The sequence below is a fragment of the Callorhinchus milii genome, unplaced genomic scaffold, assembly GCF_018977255.1.
Source record: "Callorhinchus milii isolate IMCB2004 unplaced genomic scaffold, IMCB_Cmil_1.0 Scaffold7, whole genome shotgun sequence".
In the NCBI taxonomy this organism is placed as follows: Eukaryota; Metazoa; Chordata; class Chondrichthyes; order Chimaeriformes; family Callorhinchidae; genus Callorhinchus; species Callorhinchus milii.
The window spans coordinates 21676590-21701044 of NW_024704748.1; the positions used below are offsets into that span (position 1 = coordinate 21676590).

General features: G+C 39.7%; 1 protein-coding gene and 1 non-coding gene across 3 annotated transcripts; one reads left to right on the forward strand and one right to left on the reverse strand.

Moving 5' to 3' along the window:
• Positions 1-4296: 4296 nt before the first annotated feature.
• Positions 4297-23599, reverse strand: LOC103180408 (dihydropyrimidinase-related protein 2). 2 transcript variants are annotated; one of them, XM_042336859.1, is made up of 14 exons: positions 23042-23599; positions 15895-15983; positions 14093-14277; positions 12924-13094; positions 12038-12099; positions 11851-11931; positions 11346-11414; positions 10544-10664; positions 9963-10119; positions 9514-9655; positions 8780-8950; positions 8221-8400; positions 7384-7549; positions 4297-6198 (listed from the first exon to the last, which is right to left on the reverse strand). In XM_042336859.1, exons 1-14 carry the CDS (start codon positions 23432-23434, stop codon positions 6107-6109), a joined length of 2079 nt encoding a protein of 692 aa, XP_042192793.1. In that variant the 5' UTR covers positions 23435-23599; the 3' UTR covers positions 4297-6106. The 2 variants fall into 2 exon arrangements, with proteins under 2 accessions (XP_042192793.1, XP_042192792.1); XM_042336858.1 differs by lacking the exon at positions 23042-23599 and adding an exon at positions 20499-20626.
• trnaa-ggc lies at positions 13606-13677 on the forward strand. The gene has a single exon. It is a non-coding gene; the product is annotated as a tRNA-Ala (tRNA).
• Positions 23600-24455: the final 856 nt, after the last annotated feature.

A 24455-nucleotide genomic window follows, 5' to 3' on the forward strand; every position in this document is an offset into this window, starting at 1 on the left:
GGTTGTGTGAAGAGATGACGTTCTTTACCACGGCAAGATGCTGCAGGGTCCAGAAGATGAACCATTTTGCTCATAGAGTGATTGGATTCAAGATGTGTTTAAATAGAGGTGTGGGGACAGTATTGAGTCACTCAGCAATTTCAATGCCTGAGAAACCAGGAAATGTCAAGTTTGCTTTTTAATCCCTTCTATGAGCAGCAGTTAAAAACATTTTGCGTAATTCTTACTTTGTTCTAAATGGACAAATACACAGAAAAATGTGTAAGGAAAACTTATCTGTAGACCTCTGCATGTGCTTTAGCAATTTTGTAATGTGGAAAACCTCTTCAATATGTTGAGTCAATTACAGATTACGGATTGCTTCAGAAGCATTCCAGTTTCTAGAATCAGTGCCCAGAATTCTCCATCAGTCCAGTGTCATTCCTAACCGATTGAATTAGTTCCCCGTTGCCTGAATCAGAGCTCCTTTGGGAGTTCCTGCACAGGGCAAGCAGAATGTAAATGGTGTAAATTGATCAATCGCACTTTTCAGTGGATGACCAAGGATCAATTCACTCACTAAAATGTCATTTGGAAAGGTTTATTTTCATTGGAGTCGCACATAATGAGAACTTTAAAATTATTACACAGGTCCTCATACAGATAATAATCTGATTACATCTTTTAAACAGATAGAGGTTGGATGTCCCGATCAATTGCATAGCTAAGCATAATCTGAATAGCTGACTGTTACATTATTTCTCAGCTTCTGCTATAAGTAGATAGATAATGGCTTGGCAGTGAGCATTTGAAAAAATTGCTAGAGTAGGAATTTTCACCAATCTTGCAAAGAATTAACTTCTGGTGTTCTGATAGTCACTGTCAGAATGTGAATTAAAAACAGCTGATATTACACTCAGAAGATAGCTAAGGAAATACTAACCACATCACTTTCTACAAGAATAAACTGCCTCAATACTTGATTTGTTGTTGATCACAATGAGAAGAGCATTATGATATGATCCATGGGGCTGTTAATATGTCAGACCGTCCATCTGTAAATTAAGAAGAAATAGTCCAAAAGCAAGTTTCATGTATACAACAATAGGCTTTGGTGAAACCTGGGTCCTTATTGTATTGCCATTTAAATTGCTAACAGAATCCAATAGCAACTTACTGAATCTATTCATACTTATAAGAAGCCCTGATGTCTCTGTGCTTAAAAAGCTGTCAGTCTACTTTATATATTGAGTAGATTAATGCTTTGAGTAAAAACATAGCTAATCTGGTTGGAAAATACAGCAGGAAATAAATGCTTTATGGTTTTATGTTTCTTTTCCTTTAGTGGCTACGTTCTTTTTGTTCTCATTAAGGTGAGAGATATTGATCCTAAGAAGCAGAACTTTGACATAAAGAATCTTTAGCGGCAGGTGGCAGGCTTTGCGTAGAGAGCAATTAGAACTATTAAAGCAGCCTATGTATAGACTTCTTTAACTCAAATTCTAATCCCAGCATCAGTATTGAAGCCCCTGAGATGTGATATTCCACCTGCTCTAGCAAAATTTTAAAAAATTGTTAGAGTAGGAATTTTCACCAATCTTGCGAAAAATTAACTATATTCTTAATGTCCATCAGTTAATTCCTAGCTGTGCTTTTAAGTATGTCTGAGAAAGCTGGTGGAAGAATTCGTTAAAGCCATGGGTTCATATGACTTTAGGCTTCAAATTCAGAGTTGGGCTTAGATCAAAGGCCTTGGAGTCTCATCCACCACCTCACATTTCTTCCACTGAAAGGAAATCTCACTTTTTTCATGTACAGAGCTTTTCAAATAGATATAACCATATGGATTTTCAAAACCAGGCAACTGTTTTTTTCTATAGGAACACAATCTTTGATATATCTACTGAAATTGGTCTGATGGTGTGAATTTCCCTCTTCACCTTCATCCCTCTTTCCCTGCACCTTCCTTTCTCTCCCCCATCCCACATTGCACACAAATTCTGAGGAAGATGAAAATTTAAATCCTAATTGTTTCCAGAGATCAAGCTTCTTTACAAAGTGTAATGAAGGCCCAAACTACAATGGGTGGCATTCTCAGTGAGTCACAGAGACTAAATTTAAACCAGCTCTGTGACAAAATTATTAAAATGTAGCATTTCCAAAGTTACAATGATTAATTACTGGGACCTGGAGAGTATCTGGAAAGCAAGGCCAAACTCCACAGCTGAATAAATTATGTAAATTAAAGTGTAATGAGCAGTAAAACATATTCAGTAATCCATACCCACAAACCACACTTGCGGTATAAATATATTTCCAGTAATACCCTAATTGCAGCAATCATTTTCTGGATACGTCTATTTTGAAATATTTTATGACTAAAATGCAGAAACCGTACCTTTCAATTTGATTTTTTTCTCTGAATGAATGTAAAATTATTGTATTTTCATTTGATTTACTTTGATTAATGGCCTGCACACTGGTTACAAGTACAATGTATTGGCAAATTTCATAAATTTCATGAAATTGTGGTCTGAATTTTGTGAACTGTACTGAGAAAGACTGAACATCAAAATAGTAGGTTCGAAAAATTAAGGGGATGAATTGGAATTTGGGATTTTTTTTAAAAAAGGCACCAAATAAAATAATCTTTTCTACTTGGTCACAAACATTTTTATTTGTTATGATTTAAAGCTCTTTTCAAAGTTTACAACTGAACTAGAATAGCATCACCTACTGGTGGCTTTTTAACAGCCTATTAAAAGACAATTTGCCCATTTTATAAAGTGCAACCTAAAGTAGTTGTGAATTCCTGTTAAAAAAATCCTAAATTAATTCATTGAAAGTTAAAAATATTATGACAATCTGGAGTCAATTTGGGAATAATGAGGCAAAGGAAAATACACCTCTTGTATAGATTCTAAATGTAGATTAAAATAAATATACACTGGTTACTGTTTCATCGCAGAAATCTACATAACTAATCAAGCCAAAATGAATTATTAATAATAAGCTTTGCATTTGGTTTAGTGCCTTTCATATTGGAAGGACGTCTCAGAGTGCTTCACAGGATTTACTGTGAGGTGGAGTGACTGTAAATTTGTTAGTGAACGCAGCAGCCCATTGCAGACAGCAATTTCTTTCGTAGGGCGATCAAACAAATGGCCAATTTATTCTGGGCATTGTTGGCCAGGACACTCCCTACACCAGAAGAAACTCCCTGCATTTTCTACAGTGAAATTTGGTTTATTGAATATCTATTGTGGTTCTAGTACCTATTAGATCATTAGGCAGTTGCTGAGACTCAGATGCATCCTATCTGCTGACCACAGGACAAAATACTACTGAGAGTCATTGAAATAAAACAGTGCAACAGGATGGCTGTAATGCAGTAAAGTGTACTTATTGTGCCACTAAACAGTGAGATGGCTTTGATTATCTGTTCCTTTACATTTCCAGTCAAGGCATTGGCACAATGGGAAGCATCTAAACTCAAGTATGGAATGAGAAAAGACCATTTGAACTATTAGGGAGCTGATGAAAGCTCATTTCTTCACAAAGGATACAAATATACGCTCCAAGTATGTTCACTCTCATTTAGGTAAAAAAACAAATATTTCTGCAGTCAAACCTCTCCTCTCCAAAGCAGAAAAAGGGAGAGCTTGTATCATTACAATGAATTGTAATATGATTTGAGAGATTTTTGTGCAACAGCAATGAACAAGTCAATAATTTGGCTAAGAGGATAATGTCCCTTTAAAAGTAAATGCCCATGTGCAGTGTGAATTACCCATTGCACATAACTGATGGCCATTTCCTGTGGTGGAAGGTGAATGTTTTTCCAGTGAGGGAGATTGCCAGTAATTGCTGTTGTAAGGGTAAATGGAAATTGTTTAATAATAATAATCCTTGCATTTGATATAGCGCTTTTCAAGTCGGGTGGACGTCCCAAAGCGCTTAAAAATTAATCTAATGTAATTGTAAATGTCTTGTGGTCTTTTCATGCTTTCAGTTGATGACAATCAATCAGGCCTTCAATTTACGATATGGGTTTTGCCATCATTGCATCGGGTAATTTGTTGTTTTCACCATTTTTATTGGGATTGCTGAATTTTGTGCCTGTTTCCCTTGCTCGTGTGATCCCTGATAGCTGAGTGAGGGGAGACCATTAAGAGCAATGTCTGGCAAGCTTCCTGCTGTTTGTACAATTAGGATCAACCTACCCATTACAGGGCTTTGGCTTCCAGGGTCAACTGCAGCGAGTGGAAAGAACCCTTCTACCAGTCTGCTGAAGGTGAGGAACATTAGAGTCAAACCTTTTTGTTTTATGTAACAATTTATTTGATAAAGACGGACCATTAACTTGAAACAACGTAACTTTACAAAGTTTTGAGGCTTGCTTATGTGCTAGAAACTTTGTCAGTTTGTGTTCAGAATTCTGACGTGAAAATCTGAACACTGGCCCGCTTGTGATCAAATCTGGATTGCACTGTAGATGCCCATTGATACTGGAGTTTGTTTCAACGAGGAGTTGGACGATCAGATTTAAGCACTTTTTGTTTTACAATTTATTTGTGTTCAATTTATATGTAAATAAGTGAGCAATTTACTCACTGCATTGTAGCCATTTTTACTCAATGCACACTTGTTCAACTAAAGCCTAAGGCAATTTGATTCAAATGTATTTAGCTTTGGCCAATTCATTTTCCATCATTGGATTAAGTATGAGTAGCAAATTAATAGGCGCCTGTTAACCTCAAGACCAAGCCCTTGTCCCAGAAAGTTTATTGGGCCAGGTTAATTTTACATCTTCTAACCACCTAATACAAGTCTAACACACATGGGTAATGGCTTCAGCTCAAAGACACTTTTCTAGGACTATAGTGTGCTCCAACTGAGATCAATGTTTGTTCAGTTTATAATTTCAAACTATAAGACAATCCAGACATTGAGGCCATAATTGCAGAAATTAGATGATGTTAATAATGAAGCTGCCATAACATTACAATTTTACATATTCAAGCCTTCGCAAAAGTTCAAGTTATATTAGTGACATTTAGCAAAAAAAACATGGTAACCATACAAGACAACACCACTGCATTTTAAGATATTACAATTCGCTTTGTTCAAAGATGGTATTATTTTGAAAAGTGTGCTGTGTAGATATGATTTCTGAAAGCTTTAAATCCAGAACTTCCAAGTGTGACACGTGATGGTGAACCTAATTAGTACCCCTGTAGCAAGCACCTTCCTGTATGTTTGAGGGTTTTATTACAATTTATTTGTGTTCAACTTATATTTAAATAAGTGAGCAATTTACTCACTGCATTGTAGCCATTTTTTTACTCCATTGCACACTTAAAAGGAAGTGAAAGTGCAAGGGAGATACTGGAAAACTCAGGCACAGAACCATCTTAAGCTGTCAATATGCCCTTTACAGTTAACTAGGTCTTTACTTTCCATAACTGTATATTCAAGGTTAAACATAAAAAAATGCACCTTCATTTAAATGTGAGGAAAAGCTTCTAACTTATTTTTTGGTTCAATAAAATGCAAGTTCTGTTAATTGTTAAAAATCTTGAAAAGTTACCCTGTAAATAGAGTAAAAAATACTGGCTTGCTGTACAGCATCATGAGTTACCGTTGGCATGTGGTTGTAGAAAGTGGTTAAAATATTTCTAAAACCTCAAGGTTTTTTTTTCCTATATTACTGTATTGTTTTACACCATCTCAGACTCTTGTGGTAATACAAAGTAAAATACACGTCACCTTCAATATCACTATCATGCTTTTGAATTAAACACAAGTACAATCCTACTGAACCACAACAATAAAACAGTTCTCAATGCTTGTTGCATACTTTCCAATTAAATCAAATATTAATATAAATTAATGGCTATATTTTATAATACAAAACTGTAGCTCTTGTTGAATTATTTGGCAGATCAAAAAGGTTCCAAATGCATCATTCATCAGCTAAAGGCAGTGACTTCATAAACCAACTTTTGCCGCAAATACTGTACTATATACAGCTGCTTATGAGAATATTTCTGAGCCTCAGATGACAAAACCTGCAGCAATATAAGGGCTCTGAGATTAATTCTTCTCATCTGTAGCTGATTGGAATTCAACCCAATGTAGTTATATTTGAGCGCCCACCAGGGGGTGCACTTATACGCTGAGTGGGACGCCGAGGAATATGATCATCAGTCTGGGATCCTGAAAGAGAACGAAAAAATGTCATTTAAACAATAAGCAATAGCTACCTCTAGCGAAATCTATAAAAGCCTATCCCGAAAGAGAATGTATAATGTAATTCAGCGCTGTCTGTTTAGAATTGCATTTGCTATTTAAATCACATGTCGTGTTTCAATTGAATTAATCTCTTAGCTGCTACCGTGACCTGTTCCTTTGGATCTTTCTTTAGCCAAGACCAAATCTCTCCGTTGTCCACTGTTCAGGCATCCAGTGCAGTCTGTGCTGGAGCACTCTGTTGCCACCCAGTGGCTAAAAACTAAGTTGCCCAATGTGCAAAGATAGGCCCAGCTAAAACAGATTTACAATACAAAATTACGTTCGTACAGCGCTTTTCACGTCAGGAGGACGTCCCAAGGAGCTGGACAGTCAGGGATTTGAACCCGAGAGGGGTTGGGAGCAGGGAGGGTGGCTAAAGGCACGGTCGAAGAGGAGGGTCTTGAGACGTGCTTTGAAGGAGGCAAAGGAGGGAGCAAGGCAAAGGGAATGTGGGATGGAGTTCCAGAGGTGGGGGGGGGGCAGAGAGGCTGAAGAGTGGGGACTGCTGAGTGGCGGGTTTAAGATGTGACCCTCCAAATGGGAGTTCTAGTCTCTTTCACCCAAGCTGCTCAACTGCCAATAAAGCAGTTTTTTTTCTTGTGTTCTTTCCCCTAATTTATGCTGTTTTATTCACTTTATTTGTATTTAGATTGCTAGAATTCAGTTAGTGATAAAAGTTCCTTTTCTGATTTTGAGGAAAATAAGAGGGAATTAGACAAATATCTAAAAATGACTAACATAAAAGGGTAATCAATAATAATAATGATGATGATTTCATTTGGTATCATACCTATCACATTGTAAATATGTCTCAAAGTGCTTCACGGGATGTACTGTAAAATGGTGTGACTGTATGCATTTTGTGGGTGAACGTGGCAGCTGATTTGGTGTGAAAAAGGCAGGAGAATACAACTCGGTTGAGAGATCTTTCCAGGGTCAACATGGGGCCTCCTTGGAATGGCCTCCTTCTGCGCTGTAGATTTTTATGGTTCTAAAACAAGTTATCAAATTCTAGAATAACCACTTTAAGATTTCAGTTCAATCTGGAACAGCTTGATAACAATAATAATGATGATGATGATGATATGTAATAAGCAGTAAACATTTTACCAGCCAGAGTGAATCCAGACTGGTGCAGGTTGCGTAACGGCTGAACGGGCTGCTTAGCTGGGGACATCCTGGCTGATGGAATGGGAGTCATAGCTCTGGGAACCACAGTCACATCTTGGACAGGACCATCATAAATTCCTCTGGGAACACCTCGAATGTCAGCCAACTGTAAAAGTGTAACTCATCTTTGAGAAAAAGTTATTGATCCAAGGCGTGTAGAACAACATTAGATATTTTAACAAAAGTAAGTCGGGAATAAGACAATTTTCACAGTCAATCTGGAAGATGTTCAAAGCAATAAAATAAAAAAAGTTTTGATCAGTAGTACATAAATAGCAGTTTTCAAACTATCAGTTAACTATGTATTGAGAGTGTTAACGGTGCCATCTGTGAACAATTGTTCAGTTAAATATTTTAACCAGAAAGTTGTCTCATTGAAGGTAACGGATGTGGGAGCCTGTACAGGGTTTGTAGTGCTTTAGAGGCTTCTTATTTGAAAGAACGATATGTAATGTGCCAGGTGTTGGAAATTGGAAAACATTTGCATTAACAATCTAAAGAGATCCTAAAATCATATGCGCTCGATGCCTCCAGAATTGCCAGTTTCAATGCTGCTAATAAAGCAATGCTAACGAATCTATTAACTGCCCCGAAAGGCAATAGTTGCCTATATTCATTCTGGGACACTACCCTGCATGTTGTTGTATACCTCAACCCTGGGTAGGTGTTATTTCCCATTTATTTTACTTGAATTTAATTTCTGTGTTTTCCTCTTGCTACTTCTGCAGCATGTTAAATCCCAGATATTGCAATCCTGATTAAAATTGAACACTTTACCTTGGATCTTGCTTTTATTCTTTTATAAACGAAATCTGGGAATGTCTTTTTGGCAATGAAACGTCCACAGCCCTCAGTGACATGCAGAGTCCCATATTCCAGAACAATTTTACCTTGGCTTACGACAACGGAAGGGGAACCATGGCATTCCATGCCTTCAAAAATGTTGTATTCAATTGCCTGGAAAAGTACAATGCAGAGTTTAATTTTTTTTAAGAGTTTACATATCAAATGCCTTTGTAAATCCTGGATTATTTTAAGAAGTGGGGGCGGGTGGTGGAAACTGGAAGAGATTCTAAACTGAAAGTAAATTAATCGAGGGTGAAAAGCAAGAAATAGAAAAACAATTTTAAAAAAGTAACCTTCATCCACTTTGATTTGTTACAAGGAAGTTGAGCAAACAGATGTATGGAGTTTGTAGGAAGGTATAATAGGTACAAAAGAAATAAAGAGGAATAATTACATGCAAATGTATGAAAGAATTTCTATGAGCTACCAGGTCGCAAACATGAGAAGATTTTTCAACTGTACTATTCTTATAACTATATATTTGCATTACCAGATTGTGTGTTTTTGCTGAAATGATCTTGACCGCTTCTGGATCCCAAATAACTAAATCAGCGTCAGATCCAACAGCAAGCCGCCCCTTTCTGGGGTAAAGGCCGAAGATCTTTGCAGCATTTGTACTGGTTACTGCAACAAATTCATTCTCGTTCATCTTTCCTGTAGTCTGAGATTTGTTGTGAAAAACAAAACAAAAGGAATTATACTGAATGCAAATAGTTTACAGTCTAAAATTATCTATATATTTTGCTGTCACCTTCCTGGTGATATTAATCACATGTTTGATTAGGGTTGGAAAGGACAATTTCAGGACAGACACCAGAAAGATTTCTATAGCCACAAGGTAATTAAACAACTGGAGCAGTTTAGCAGGAGGGATGGTTTAGGCCAGGACAATGGACTCATTTAAAAACAGCTCAAAGAAGTGATAGGAAGACGATAGGTTGGGAATTCTGGAAGGATGAGCTTGAATGGCTCGAAGGGCTTATTAATCCGAATCTCTCTTGTGCTCTTATCAACTTACAGGAATGTACTGATCTCAATTTGTGATAGTTTGGGAAATTAATTTTCTTTGTCTTTATATACAGCAAAATTTTAGCAAAGACCATTGAGAGCTGCACTATTTGGTGTCAAGCCCGAAGGCAGGTACTAATTTATTTAGATTTCTAGGATTCAAAATGGTTCGAAGCTAGCAGTAGTTACTATATAAACTGATAAAGGTTAACATACCACAGCCTTATCCCAGATAATTGTCATCCTCTCTTCAATGCCATTAACTCCTTCGGGGATCAGTCTGAAGTTATCTTTTCCGACTGCTTTCTGCGCTGTGGTGAAAGCACAGTGAGCACTGCCAGTAACCTGCAGATCACCACTGTGTGGAGAAAGTCAACTGTTGGTTACTAAAGGTCATGGTGGAACAATCCCTTTCAATAATATTACCCACTTGATCAAAATGGCACATCAAGGTATGATCACAGCGCCCAGTAAAGAATTAAGAAGCGCACTTTGAACAACTACAATTTGTTTTTAAATTTCTTTCTGTATATATATTTATTCATTTGTAATTGACCACTGTTTTTTTTTACTTTATCATTTATGCATTTAACTAGGCAATTATGAAAATACAAAATGCCTTTTTTGTTTCCGCTTGGTAAAAAGAATCGTTGACATAATCTTACCAAGACAGCAGAGCGTTTAGGTAATCGGGGGTGGAGGTATCAGTGCTCAGTGGAGGAGAAGTAACAAACGCAGCAGCTTTAGCCCAGTTCTTGCTCCAGTAGTGAGATCCATCAGTACCAAGACTTGCTGTTATTGGTTCTCCATACACCACTGCACCTGTTAGACCATTCAAAGAACTGGCTAAGTGCTCAAAATAAAACCTTGGTTGTGTTTTATTGACTGCTGTAACACATAACTTAAACTGGTCATTGTGCAAAATACTTGTTTGCATAAATATATATCTGCTTCTTTTTTTTAGGCCTGAATATCTAAATTCTAGACGGGTGGTGGGGTGGGGGGAGGAAGAACGAGAGAACAGGAAGCAGAAAAATATATAATTCTGTGGAAATACTTAAGATGCATTTATTTCTTACAGTCTTCTAGTCAAATTGCGGGACTAGTAAAACATACTTGCAGAAGATAGTAGCTGTGAGATAAACTGATTAGGTACTGTATATATCAGGAAAAAATATATAAGCAGAAGAAAAGAAAGCATTCCATTACTCAAGACGTTTATTATTTTATTGAGTCGACTGTTTACCTTTCTTCCGTGCTTGTGCAATTACATCAGCAGCACTTTTGCTCATTACTTTTGTGATGTACAAGGGGCAGTTGGCTTGGCTTGCTATGGTGATTGCACGATACACAGCTTCTGCTTCGACCTGAAAGAAATTGATTTAAACTTCAATGAACAAGCTTTCATTAAAGAATGCCCTTTTGCCTTCCTTGCCTTCTCCCATTGAAATGAGTGGATCCCTTAGGAAAATGTTTTCAGTAGGGAAGAGGAAGAATAAATTTGGATTGTAACAAGATGAAGACCCACTTCACAACAGATGATATGTACACTCCATCAATGAATGAACTATATGCTGAAAAATAAATGTATTTAAGGAGGTCATAACATGTTAGAATGCTAGAATAAGCCACTATATCGGTTATACACGTGTATAGTACATTTTCACTTCTTGCTTAACTTTTAGACAATTATGTAACCACCTAAATATTTAAACTTTTGCTAAAGGTGTTCTATGACAAAGTCCCAAATCCCCTTGACATTTTTGTGGTTCACCATCTCATTCCACCACTTGATTCTTGTTTCTTGTCTTCTGTAAGTTTTTTTATTGCATGATACAACTGAGATTGGGGAATAAATACTTGGTCTATCACTCCATTACTTATTATTATTATTATTGCAGACATAAGGCAATGTGAGGAAACTCAGAAATAAAGGTTACATCAGTTTTGACACCATTTTAATGTGTTGTTCAGTGTTTAAAATACCAAGATTCCTATGATTCATTCACTTATAAATAACATCGTTCAGTGGGTCAGGAAAGAATTACCTCTTCTGGTCGACTCAGAACATGTCCCTCTGGTCCTGTAATTCCAAGCTCCAACATTCTTTTCTGCTCCTAAAAATAGATGAAAATATCAAAATATTTCTAGTGTAGAGCGGTATATTACAGGATTGCTGCACATTAGACCCTGATGTAACTTGTCTGAAAGCATACTGTGTACATTGCTATGTTTAAAGACCAGCTATGTTCATAGGGAGGAAACTAGGCAAATAAAGGCATCACAACTTTTTGAATAGGTTTAACATGTTATATTTCTGAATGAATGAATAATTTGTTCTTTGTGGCTATGTGAAAAGCTCCATTATCATTCTATAGTGGTTTAAAAGTTTAATTTCATGCTACCCACCCTGTCCTGCACCCTTCCTGATCCCAACCCCTAGCTCAGGTCCAAATCCCTAACTGTCCAGCTCCTTGCAACATCCTCCTGACATGAAAGGTGCTACCCAAATGCAATTCATTGCTGTTGATTAAAAATTAAAAGTAAATTTACCTCCTGAATGATGTCTCCATTTTCAGCATGCACAAGTGCAATAGCACCCAGGTCACGAATGATGCTAAAGATGTCGTATATCTGCCAATGGAAAAGCATAACATTGCCTATGGATTCTCACCAGAAATACAAATCTATAACAAACAGTGTTATCGATAGCTTTGTTTTGTCTGAAGGTTGTTATTACCTGAGAATCGGTACACTGGTATTGATCTTTGTAGGCCATGAATATGAGAAAAGAGTTCACACCTGGTTTACGAATAAAAAAAGTTATCAATATTAAAAAACTAATGTTTAATTATCGATCCGGCAATACTTAATATTTATTTCATTCTTGCAGTATTCTTGGAGCTAAAATTTCCAATACATACATGAACTCAAAATTTAATTTCCAGACCTTTTTAAAAAAAAATCCTATCCTCGTATCACTAAAAACTCACTAGAAAAAACATTAATACTGGAAATATTGCTAACTTGTCATATATTGACCATTTATCAGGCTATATGAATAATCCGGCACCTAATTTGTTAATATAGTCGGGCATGAATAATTTCATGAATAGTCAAGGAATAACTTTCCTCCCCCATTACAAACTGCAGTGCAGTGGTTTGCGTAGCCCTATTGGTGGTTAGTACAGTGTGAGTGGATGCTCCTGGCATGCCTGCTGCTGTTGTCACAGTGGTGATGCTGATTAAGCAACGAGATAACAATGTAAAGACAGGGGCACGGTGATCTTTAGTTAAATGTTGTTAGCCGTGTAACTGTTTTCACAGTAACGTTGCAGAACAGAACTCTATTTCCCATTCCACAGTAAAATGAACGAATTAGCAGTTTTCATTATTTACTTTCATTACATTTCTGATACATTAAAAAAAATCTATGATTCCCAGAAAAAGGATAACTGAGTTCTTTAGATGTCATATATCTTCTGTTCTGTAGAACACTGGAAAATTTTGCTCATGAAAGTCATTTAAATATATCTTTTCAGTTTTAATGAAGTAAAGTTGAGAAAACATACATTAGAAGAAAAGTCTGTTTTCCTTTTGGAGTCGGCAGCGTGACTGAGAATTACCTTTATCCTTCACCAATGTTTCCATTTCTTCTCGCAGAGCCTCATGCCAGCGTGTGATATCCACATGTAGAGAGTAGTCACAGCAGGACTTGTTATCAGCCCATTCTCTCCACTGTTCATAGGCAGAAAGCAGACTTGATCCAGGTTCAGGTTCACAGATCACATGGTCCACTGCACAAAGAAAAAATCAACTCAAGCAATTCATTTCATTTTTTTCTCATTCATATTTTTTCCTCTGAGGGGTGCTATTCAGGTCGGCACAAACGTTTTGGGGGTTCTGATTTGAAGCCAGTTAAGTGGTGGCCATACTTTCAGCCAGAGATAAAGTAGCCATTTACTAACACTATACTTTAAAGTAAATCCTGGGAGGAGTTTTGATCCGCCCTCTGAATGTAAAATGTGCTATATCAAATGCAATGATTTTTTTTTATGCATCCTGAATGATCCAGCTGGGACAGGTACAACTTATTATGTTGAGGAATCTTAATATGAACATCATTTGACAGTCTTGACAAACCTTCTTGTCAAGGGCTCCATTCTAACGATTACAATTTCCAGGCCCTCTGTTGTATTTCTTTCAGCTGAATGTCACATGCTTAAGAGTATTCAAACCACATTGAGAGTTCCACATATATATGCTGCCTACACATGGAAATGTCTCTGTGGTTGGATTGCTGGTTGGAGTCCTGTAGCTCAGTGGTTAGAGCACTCGCCTGGCAAGTGAGAGACCTGGGTTCGATTCCCGGCAGGAAGAAACCTTGGGCAAGTTTCCTTATTCCACACGTCTGATAATAATCCCTCAAGAAAGAAAAATAATAATTTGGTCACTCAATCCACGACTGTTTGTGGGACACTGCTGTGCGCAATTGGCTGCTGCTTTTCGCCCACAAAATATACAGTCAATTCACTTTACAGTGTATTCTGTGAAGCGCTTTGAGATGTCTAGAAGAAGTGAAAAGTGCTATATCAAATGCAAGCATTATTATTATATGCAGACTCTCCCTGGATGGACTCGATCTACTTATCTAATCCTGGAGAGTATTTAGCGCAGGTTGGCGAGAGCCAAGACCTGTTGAGAAATAATTGTATCATTTAGTTTGATCTCCTCGATTTAACTCAATTCAGAACTGTTTACAGTGTCCAGTGAATCAATATGTCACGTTCCTTACTTATCATAGTGGTTCCTCCAGCCAGTGCTGCTTTTGTTCCTTGATAGAAGTCATCAGCTGTAGTCATGCCCATGCATGGCATTTGCAGATGGGTGTGGACATCTATTCCACCTGGCATGACCATCTGTCCATTGGCCTCAATTGTCTTGATGCCACCAGGAACAATAAGGTTATCGCCAATTTGCCTAATAAGACATGATGTGGGTTTAATTTAGAACTGCACAATGTGTTAAAACTTGTAAGAATGTTGAGCAGTAAATTTACAACCCTCAAAAGAGACTTGTTTTCCAAGATAATTTATTTTCCAATGATTTGCCTGCATACTTTAATTTGTTTTCGTAGACTATTTTCCCTTTGTTAATTCTAACTCTCCTAAAGTGAAGACATTGACTTGCATTTCTCCCTCACTTCCAGTCTTGGTGTAGAACCTTAGTTCATCGCTCTAAACTATTTTGTCATGATGGTATCCGTGTTATTTTGGTGCTTTGGTGATCATCACTTTCCAATTGTATACAATAGTGCAGCTCTCTCAATACCAAATCCCAAATGGAACAAAACAAAAGGATGTCAAAGTTCATTCTGATAAGTCAATAGCAATCTTTAATAACAATCTTTAACTGATTTCAAATGGATGGAAAAGGGTATTCTTTAAATCGTGTAAAAATTGTCACCTTTGTGATAAGAATGATTCAAATTATGATTAGAAGTGTATTCGTGCATATACAGTAGTAACTTTGCACATTGCTTTCTTTCTGGAAATTTATGAATTGCAATAAGCAACTTCAGCTTCTTTGTCTATAAAAGGGATTTTTTTTCAGTTCAAAAGTGGAGGTGAATTTGCTGCCATCAATTATTTAGATTATGCTCTACCTTGACTCAAAGCAGTAGCTTACATTTCCAGGGCATAATAGTGTTCTCACGTTGTCTAATGGTTTTATCTGGCTTTTCTTGGATTAAACCTTTTAATCGTTGTGACAAAAATAACAATGATTTATCAGAATATGGAAATTAATCCTTGACTTCCATTTTGCCTATTTTGAAAATCACTTATCACAGGGGGCAAAATGTAATCTTGTACTGCTGCACTTTATTTTAAATGGTCTCCTCGTTCCTAAAACTGAAATTATGTTATTAGGCATGATGCTAGGATTTAATTAATTCGACCTTCATGAGTGCAGATGTCAATTCCTCTTTCTGTGCGCCTTAACTGCCACATTTCGCCAACAAAATACACAGTCATTACACTTTAAAGTATCTACTGTGAAGCACTTTGAGATATCTCAAAGACATGATGAGGCTCTATATCAAATATAAGGTTTATGATGATTATTATTATTATCATCATCATCTCTGGTAGTCAGTACACTCCTAACGCACATTATCATTAGTATCAATGTTATTAGTATTACCTTCACCAGAGGAAAATAGCTGCAATGATGACAGTAATTGTTAATAATAAGCCCTTCCATATTAGATGAAGCAGATACTTTGAGGCTCTGATATCTTTCAATGTACAATTTCATTTTCAAAGTCAGACACTCAATTTTTTTCTTTATTATTGATATGTCTCTTAACTCAACTTCCACAATAATTGACATATTTCATGATCTAAACTATGGATTATATAGTTTAAAATATATTGTCAAATACAAGGGCTATTTCAGTTATGTATGGTTGTCCGTGCTTTTGGCACTCGTGCACCTATTAGCACTAGACCAACTCAGGACAGCATATAAACATGTAATTCGCTTTTATTGATCTAATGTTCCATTTCTATTTGTGCAAACTACACTGATACTTACTTTATGATCCCATCTTCCAAGTAAATATCAGCTAGAAAAGACTGGTCATCATTGACGATCTTTCCTCCTTTAATAAGCAAACGATCACTCTGAAAGAAATATTTAATCAATGAACTACTTCAAGATATTTGAACAATAATGCAGCAACCTCGTGACTGAAACAAGCTTTCTCAAAACACTAACGCTATAAAATAGTAATGCTTTAGCTCAAAACATGCCAATCAATGTTCATATTTGTTTTGTAGATTAAAAAAATGTATAGTGTGTATAAAATTGAAGTGGGATAATGGATCTATTCTGAATGAGGAAACACCCTTTTTGTGCAGAATAAATGAATAAAAATAAAGCAAAAATTGGAAGCGTTTGAATTGCAAATAGTAGGATGGTGCAGCTCATGTTATTTTTTGACTCAGCCATTTCATGCAAATAAATATTTCTGTTGATAGTTGGCAAGACATATCTACGGCTCTCAAGTGTCACACCCATTTCTCTTTGGCAGAGAATACATGCTGATCATAAAGGAGGGTGAATTCACATATCAACACCAAGAACATTTTCTTTTAATTCTGAAAGAAAAATTGTAAATGTGGCTAACGCATTGCAGCCATGTTCTGTGCAGCTTCACAACTGGTCTCAATAATGCCTTTACTAACTCTTGCAGTGTGACCTAGCACAAGCAGAAATTATGCTTGCATTTGCTTTTCCCAGGGGGGATGCTGTGGATTTTCAAACATTGCATTGCTTTCTGCTGATAATTGAGACTGTGTCAGTCTCACTATGAAATCAACCCTTGAGGTGAGTTGCTTTATGTCTGGGCTTTATGTCTGGACCAATTTGCAATAAATCATTTGTGCAGTTCACATTGCTGTAAAAACGAGAGACTGGTGAGCTTTCTAGATACTCTGTGCTGATTGGAGCACATACAGGGCATTTTTACAGCAATGGGTCCTTTATGCTGGTTCCCAGCTGTAGATTATGAGTTATATTGCTGTCATTTGCAACATCAAATTTATTCTGATCTATTGCAAGAAGTATTTGTTAGCAATTTGTACTTATTGAGCCAATTAACTGCAAAATGCATTTTAAAAAATATATATATATTGCCTTTTTTTTGCTACTCTTCTTCCTGATCAATTCAATTTTGTGGTCCAGAAGAGAAGCATAACCAAACCCAGTCTTTTCTTCACCCAAAGTGGAAACATACACACCTGGAATTTCACCTTGTGTTAGCTGTAAGACTATTGGTCTTAAAATTTAAGATCGTGTAAAATCCATTTAATCTCAATTTGGAAACCAGTCTTCTGCCATTTTTAAAAAAGAACTGGCTGCCAAATTTAAGAATTTTCCTTTATTATGAATGATCTTATTTTAAAAATAAGTGGAATTGCAGTCACTGGATAGCAAATAGAAGCAAGAATTCTAGTGGGTGTTTTCCCAGTTTAAACTTTTTTCTGCTGCTCAAGATGAGATCTGTTGGCCAAATGTAGAGCAAGGATCCAAGTTCCTCTGTCTTACTGCAATATAATTGCTGCATTTATCCACTGAACCATCTCTTAAAGCATTGTTTCCAGTTTGCAAAGCACATTCTTTTTTTAAAAAAGAGTTCTGAATTTCAATTGTAGCCTTTGATTGGAACAAAAGTTCAGCACTAAAATAAATGGACAGCAAATTCCAGATTCATTTGAACATTAGTATGAAAAGTACAACAAATTTTGGTGATTCTCTCCCCCCACTCCCCTGTATTGCTTACGTATCTGTGTGAATATTTAGATTCCCAATTATGTCAACAGAAGCAAAACTTGTAAATATGCAGTTCTTTCTAAAGTGTAATGGATTGCATAGAACATTGGCTAACAAAAAATTATTCAATCCACGACTATTTGTGGGACTTGCTATGCGCAATCAGCTGTCTCGGTTTACCCACAAAAAGTCAATCCACTTTACAGTATATCCTATGAAGCATTTTGAGACATCTCAAAAACGTGATAAGGCACTATATCAAATGCAAGGATTATCATTAATAAAAGATTACATGCATTATTTTTCAGTGCTATATTTTGTATTATCACCACTAACGTGTCTTTAAAATATTGCATGATAATTCACTCTATAGAATTATAGGAAGGCTTCCTGAAGTATTGAACAGAAACACAATAGCTTAGGTTGACCCCCAGGGAACTGGTAATGAGTTAAAACTTATTTCCAACATTGGAGTATTTGGAAAATGGGCCAAGTCGTGATGTTCAGGAACATGGCTGCTGTTCGTGAGTGGGAGAAGGTGTGAAGCCTAATTCAGCAGCTTGACAAGGGCTCAGTTACAGCATTTATTTCCTGTGCTCAGAAAGATTTTTAAAGATTAGGTCAGACTCCTAAACTTCCATCTTGTAGGAAGAACTTCACCCTTTTTTGTCTTATTACCTCGGTATTTTTAATAAAAAGAATCGTTACCACATAAAATGAGGAAATTATCCTGCTCACTCATTTCCGTACTATTTTTACATTAGTGGTAATAATAATAATTTGGTCACGCAATCCACGACTGTTTGTGGGACACTGCTGTGAGCAATTGGCTTCCGCGTTTTGCCCACAAAATATCCAGTCACTTCGCTTTACAGTATATTCTGTGAAACACTTTGAGACGTGTCGAAGATTTGATCAGGCGCGACATCAAATGCAAGAACTATTATTATTATAAATTCTAATTCTTTGTGGGGTGTTGCTGGCACACATGAGGTGCCTGATTTATCTATGCAACAACATTCACTTTCTTTGAAAATGAATCGTTTCGGTAAAGGCTTTGGGGAGACGATTATTTTTCCTTTCGGAAAATCCAGGCCAAGGTATTTCAATTAACGCCATTCTCTAAATCCAAAGAAGGAGGCGAAGAAGAAGAAGAAAAGAAATCCTGCACTGTGCTAAGGAGAGGGTAGAGAAATGGATCATGCGTGTGGGCATTTAAATGTCTGAATCCGGTGAACATTTTCGGATTTTTAAAATTGCATTTCTCGCCCAGAACGAGCGAAACGAAAAAGCAAAAAAACAGCCCAACAAAAGCGTGGCGACCGGTCGAAGCACTGGATGGATTCCTTTGGTTACCGCGACCTGAAACTGACAAACAGAATTGTGGTGAATGAGATATTTTCTTGAAAACACCATCTACGCCCAGTTTTTTTTTCGTAGCAAAAGCCGCACAACACAAAGGCTGAAGTACCCACTGGTGCTGAGTGCGCATGTCCACAGCTCCTTTCTCTACCATCATTATAAAGAGAGAGAGAGAGAGAGAGAAGTGGATCATTTCACACACAATAAAAGACATGTTCCCTCCATCCTCCACAAACCCTGTGGGCGGTGGAGGCTCTTTTATGCTAAACATTTGCCATAGAAACGCTTTTGGGAATCATCCCCCCCCCCCCCCCCCCCCACACACACACACACAAAAAAAATAATAATGTACTTTTACACGAATTGCACGCAATCCATCCTAAAAAAAAACACCCCCCAAACACTCACACACACACAATAAAACACCAGCATTGTTTGCTCATTGCGTTTGGGAGTGAGAGTGTGAGGGAGAGAAAAGCACTGAGTGGCTGAGAGAGAGCAGGGAGATGAAAATCCCATTTCTTTGTCGGTTAATGGGAGCACAGACACCCCCCACCCACATCCCACCCTTCCACCCCCCCACCCACACCCCCCCCCACCCACATCCCCCCCACCACTCCCCCCCCCCCCCCCCCCCTCCCACCCACATATCCCCTCACCCCCACACCTCCCAATGGTGTCAGGCATTGATCCTCTGCGTTTTCACTACGTTTGCAAATCTTTTTTCCCATTAAAAACAGACGTGGGATTTGCCCAAACTCGGATTTTCCCACGGTGGGGGCGGGGGGTGGGGGGGAGGAGAGGGAGGGGAGTGGGGGGTGAGGAGGGAGGGAGGAGGGGAGAGAGAGAGAGAGAAAGAGGGAGGAGGAGGAGGGAGAGAGAGAGAGAGAAAGAGGGAGAGAGATACAGGGGATTTTTTGGGGGGGTTTGTTTTTTTTGCAGATAATTTAACATTTCGATCACAATATTCACGTCGCCATTTTCAGATTTAGAACAACAACAAAAAAAAAGGTGATGGTGATGAGAAGGGAGAGGGGGGGTCCATCCTTCCTTCCTCTACGATCACAATCCACCCTCACCCCCACTGCCCCCCACCCCCACCCCCCCCCCACCCCCACTGCCCCCCACCCCACCCCCACTGCTCCCCACCCCCACTGCCCCCCCACCCCACCCCCACTGCTCCCCACCCCACCCCCACTGCCCCCCACCCCACCCCACCCCCACTGCTCCCCCACCCCCCCCACCCCCACTGCCCCCCCACCCCCACTGCCCCCCCACCCCCCCCCCCCCCACCCCACCCCCACCCCCCCCCCACCCCACCCCCACTGCCCCCCACCCCACACACACACACATTCGTATCCCTTCTCAGCAGAAAGGGGTTCGCAACTCGTCTCGACCACAGACCTCAACGTTTCACAGCGGAACAAACAAACCCAACAGTGCGTCTTGAAGAAGATTTCCTTTAAGTTATTGATTTGGCTCTGCGGCTGGAAAACCCTTACCGTGATCCGCGGGATGTTCTTCTTCCCCTGGTAGGACAACATGTTCCTAAACCTGAAACGGTCTGACTACGAAACACAAGGGAACAGTATTTTTTTTTCTTTCTCTCTCTTTTGTCTTTCTTTCTGTCTCTCTCTCTCTCTGTCTCACTCACTCACTCACTCACTCCCCTCTCTCTCTCTCTCTCTCTCTCCCCTCTTTGCTCGTGTCGTGTTTCGTTGTGTCGGTCGGTCGGTCGAACAGATGGAAAGGTTCGGTTCGGTTCGGTTCGAGGGGTTTCTGAGAGGCTTCTGAGCCGCGGGATCTCTTGTCGTTTGGACTGGTGCTGCTGGTGCTGAAAATGGTGCTCTCGCAGAGGATGAGGCTTTGCAGCTCAATGTGGCACCGCCTCGTCTCTCCTCCTCCTCCTCCTCCTCCCACTCCCCATCACTAACCCTCCCCACCACCCCACTCCCTCCCACCCCCCCCATCCCCTCCCCTCCCCTCCTCCCTCCAGTGAGCCCGAAGACCATCTGCCTCATTAGCATTCCCTACATTAACATTCACAGCATTCACACGTCTCACGACTGCAAAACGGAGTCTCCAGCAGCAACCGACTGATGGCACAGCTTTCAGCTCTGCTCATATGGTCCCTCTGATGTAGGCAAATGCCCTGGAATTAAATTGCTTCTATTCCCCCCCTCCTCCTCCTCCTCCTCCATCTCTCTCCCTCTCTCCCACACCCACCCTTCGTTGATTTTTTGTAACCATCGGTGCATAAATAGAAAGGCAAAATACACCACCAACGTTATGTACTCTCTTAAGTCTTTTATGCGCAGAGACCGAGAGAGAGAGAGAGACAGAGACAGAGACAGAGAGAATCCTTATAGCTCAAAGGTTGGTTGATGTGCGGGTGTCGGGGTATTTTAAGCAGTGGCAAAAGAAAATCACAGCACAGTCGGGGGATTTCGCCTAAATGGTCCAAACACGAACTGATTAAAAAAAAATAGAACATCACAAGAGCAACGCAATATTAAACAGAGGAAAACGACGACCAGAGGGCGGAGCGATGGCAGTGTCCGCGGTTTGTGTCTGCGGTCGTTCCCAGTGATGGCGTTGCCTTTGTTCTGCAAATTTTTTTTTTTGCTGCTTTGTTCTTATTGCTGGAGAGCTGCGATTTGCTTTTACATTTTAGCCTCAAGTAGTCCCTGGAACCATAGACATATGCAATCCCCGGGCACAGGGTTCCGCCAGCGCCCACACTCCCCGTCACGTTGAAGCTTTCCAGAGGAAATTAATTTAGAATTTTTTTTGGTGCTCTTTCTGTTATCTCGTAACCTTTCGGACGATTGCTTTTGTGTGTGTGTGTGTGTGTTTTTTTTAAAAAAAAGCTCTCCCTAATAGATCCCTTTAAAGAATAGGCGCCTCACCCTCGCTGACTGATCTTTGTGCTGTTGGCAATGTAATGAAGCGGCTTCTCTGGTAAGGACTGGACTGAATTGTGGTTTAAGTAACGTGGACGTGGTGGAGATGCACAATATCTGTTTCAAATCGTTCCTCCAGATGTACTATTGTATAAGTGACACATGCTGTTTCGGGTATTGATTCATTGATCCACGATTTACGTTCAATCAAACACGTCGAATGTAGATTTTACTTTTGTGCCTCAGTTTTTTTTTATATATACACACACACACACACACACACATCAAATGGTATGATCTTACCAGTCAAACAAAGCCAAGCGAGTGACATATTATCTATGCAACATCTGAATGGACTTAAAACACGGGTTTTCCGTGAATGTGCAATGAGTCCTTATTGCAACATCAAGTACAAGTTAATAAGAAATTTGAACAGAATTGTACTTTCCTATCGCTTGACATTCTTTCCAGTGGAAGGGGTGTAACTGCAAACACACACAGCTTTGACGCCTTATTCCGGGATAAACTCAGGTCATCGAGAACCGTTGCCACTTCCACGCCGACATTCAAGTACAGTACAGACAAAGACGACTTGAACTTCATTTAAAGGTCCACGCGAAGGATCTGATCGTGAACAACCTGGAAACTTTATAGCAATGAAGTTCAAGGCTGGAGAGCGGCTGAGAATGACTGTGAAAGAACTAACGGTTTGCGTTGGATTTCGCTCTGAAAAGTCACCCTCTCTCTCAACTCGTTCTCTCTGTACACACATACACACACACATACACACACACACACACACATACACACACACAACACACACATACATACACACACACATGGTTAGCGAAAGGTAAGTTCAGGCAGATAGAGAGACCGAGTCGAACGAGAATGAATTGTGAATTGCACAGAGAGGCGTTACTGAGAACTTTGAGTAATGCATTCGCCCCTCTCTCCCCTTTTTTTTTTCTGCGCCATTTGCGAATACAGAGAGTGTGTGAGTTTGAACAACTTAACCACTGAAGCACAAGTGGCTTTGAGGCACTTTAAAGAGATGCGTTCGGCGCAGAACAAGTCCCAGCGCTCACCTTTTCGCAAGGACAGGAGATGAAATGGGAAGAAATGGGAAAGCCGCTTATTACCTGGTTGTGGGGGTCGGGGGGAACACCTCCCCGGTCAGTCCTGAGAGACTGATCCAGGGGATTGGACCCTGATTCTCCCCGACCCGCGGGCTCACTGTAGCCGGACATCTCGCTGATATCACTCCCGGTCTCACTCATCCCGTCAGACTCCATGGAGATGTGGCTCCCACCGGGTCTACTTAAACCCCGGGCACTGCGCCGCCCGACACTCAAAGAGTCGAAGTCGATGGTCTTATTCTCATAAGCTCCCTCCACGTTACAGAACATCCCCCCATACTTTTGCCGGGGTTTGGGGCTGCTGGTGCCAAGCCCGGCCAAGTACACCTTCTTCTCCTCCTCCTCCTCCTCCTCCTCTTCCTCCTCCTTGGGCAATTTGGGTTGCTTTTCTGCCATGGTCTGTCTGACTGTCTGACTGACTGTCTGTCTGACTGTCTGTCTGGTCGAGGTGACTCAAAAGGGCTGAGTGGATCAGAACTGAACTGTTAAGAGAGTGGAGTCTCCCTCTGTGTCTGTGAAGTTACTTGTGCTCCAGACCTGACCCGGAAGCGACGAGCTTTGATTGCCTGTGTCTCCAGCCGACCTTCATTTAACGAGGAACCGCCTCGATTCTCTCCAACCCCCCCCCCCCCTCACCCACCCTCCCACCCACCCACCCACCCACCCCCACCACCACCACCCACCACCCAAAGCACCAGTGGAGCTGTTCAGTGACTGTGGTGCTGATGGCAGGTCTGGACCACAGCAATACTTCGCTTGGATACAGGGAGCGAGTGAGGGCTCTGACCACTACTACATGTACATCATATGTCCCCCCCCCCCCCCACCCCCCCCTCAACACACGTGTGGTCAACCATCAATCAAGTCACCTCGTGAATGTGGACCCAATAAGAACAACCTCAGCGATGTCAGGTTAAAGCTCAGTTTAAGAGTTTGGACAGTGTTTCCATCAGAAATTACATTTCACAAAAATAATTGGGGGGAGGGGAGGGGATGCTTCTGTCCAAGGAGATCTTGTCAGCAACTGCTCTGTGAGTCATTACGGTACAGTATGCTGTGTACAAATGAATGTTACGCACTTGTATTTTAATAGCATCTGAAATCTAATTCTGTAAATCTCATTATATAGTTATATCAGCATTTTGCTTAGCTCATCGCCCAATATTGGGTTTGCACTCGAAAATAACTTTTTCTTTCATCTTGAACATAATAGTGCTAGTTCAGTCTCTTATTTTTTTTTTGATGACCAATCCGTAGATAATCAAATTTGCTTTCCGAAGAATCGACTCACTCCGGTGTAATTGACAGGAGAGTCTGGATTCTCTTTCACAGCTGTTGTGCGAGTTGTATAAAGTGTGTGTTTGTGTGTGTGTGTGTGTGTTTTGCATAATTCCTCTCCTGTTCTCATCTGGTTCAT

Bases quoted from the DNA above. Each gene is read 5' to 3' on its own strand.
- LOC103180408 (XM_042336859.1), bottom strand. From the start codon at position 23,434: ATGGCAGAAAAGCAACCCAAATTGCCCAAGGAGGAGGAAGAGGAGGAG. The intron at 15,984-23,041 runs GTAATAAGCGGC...TATTTCTTTCAG, and splicing joins CCCCCGACCCCCACAACCAG to AGTGATCGTTTGCTTATTAA. The intron at 8,951-9,513 runs GTATGTTAACCT...AACAAATCTCAG, and splicing joins TTATCTGGGATAAGGCTGTG to ACTACAGGAAAGATGAACGA.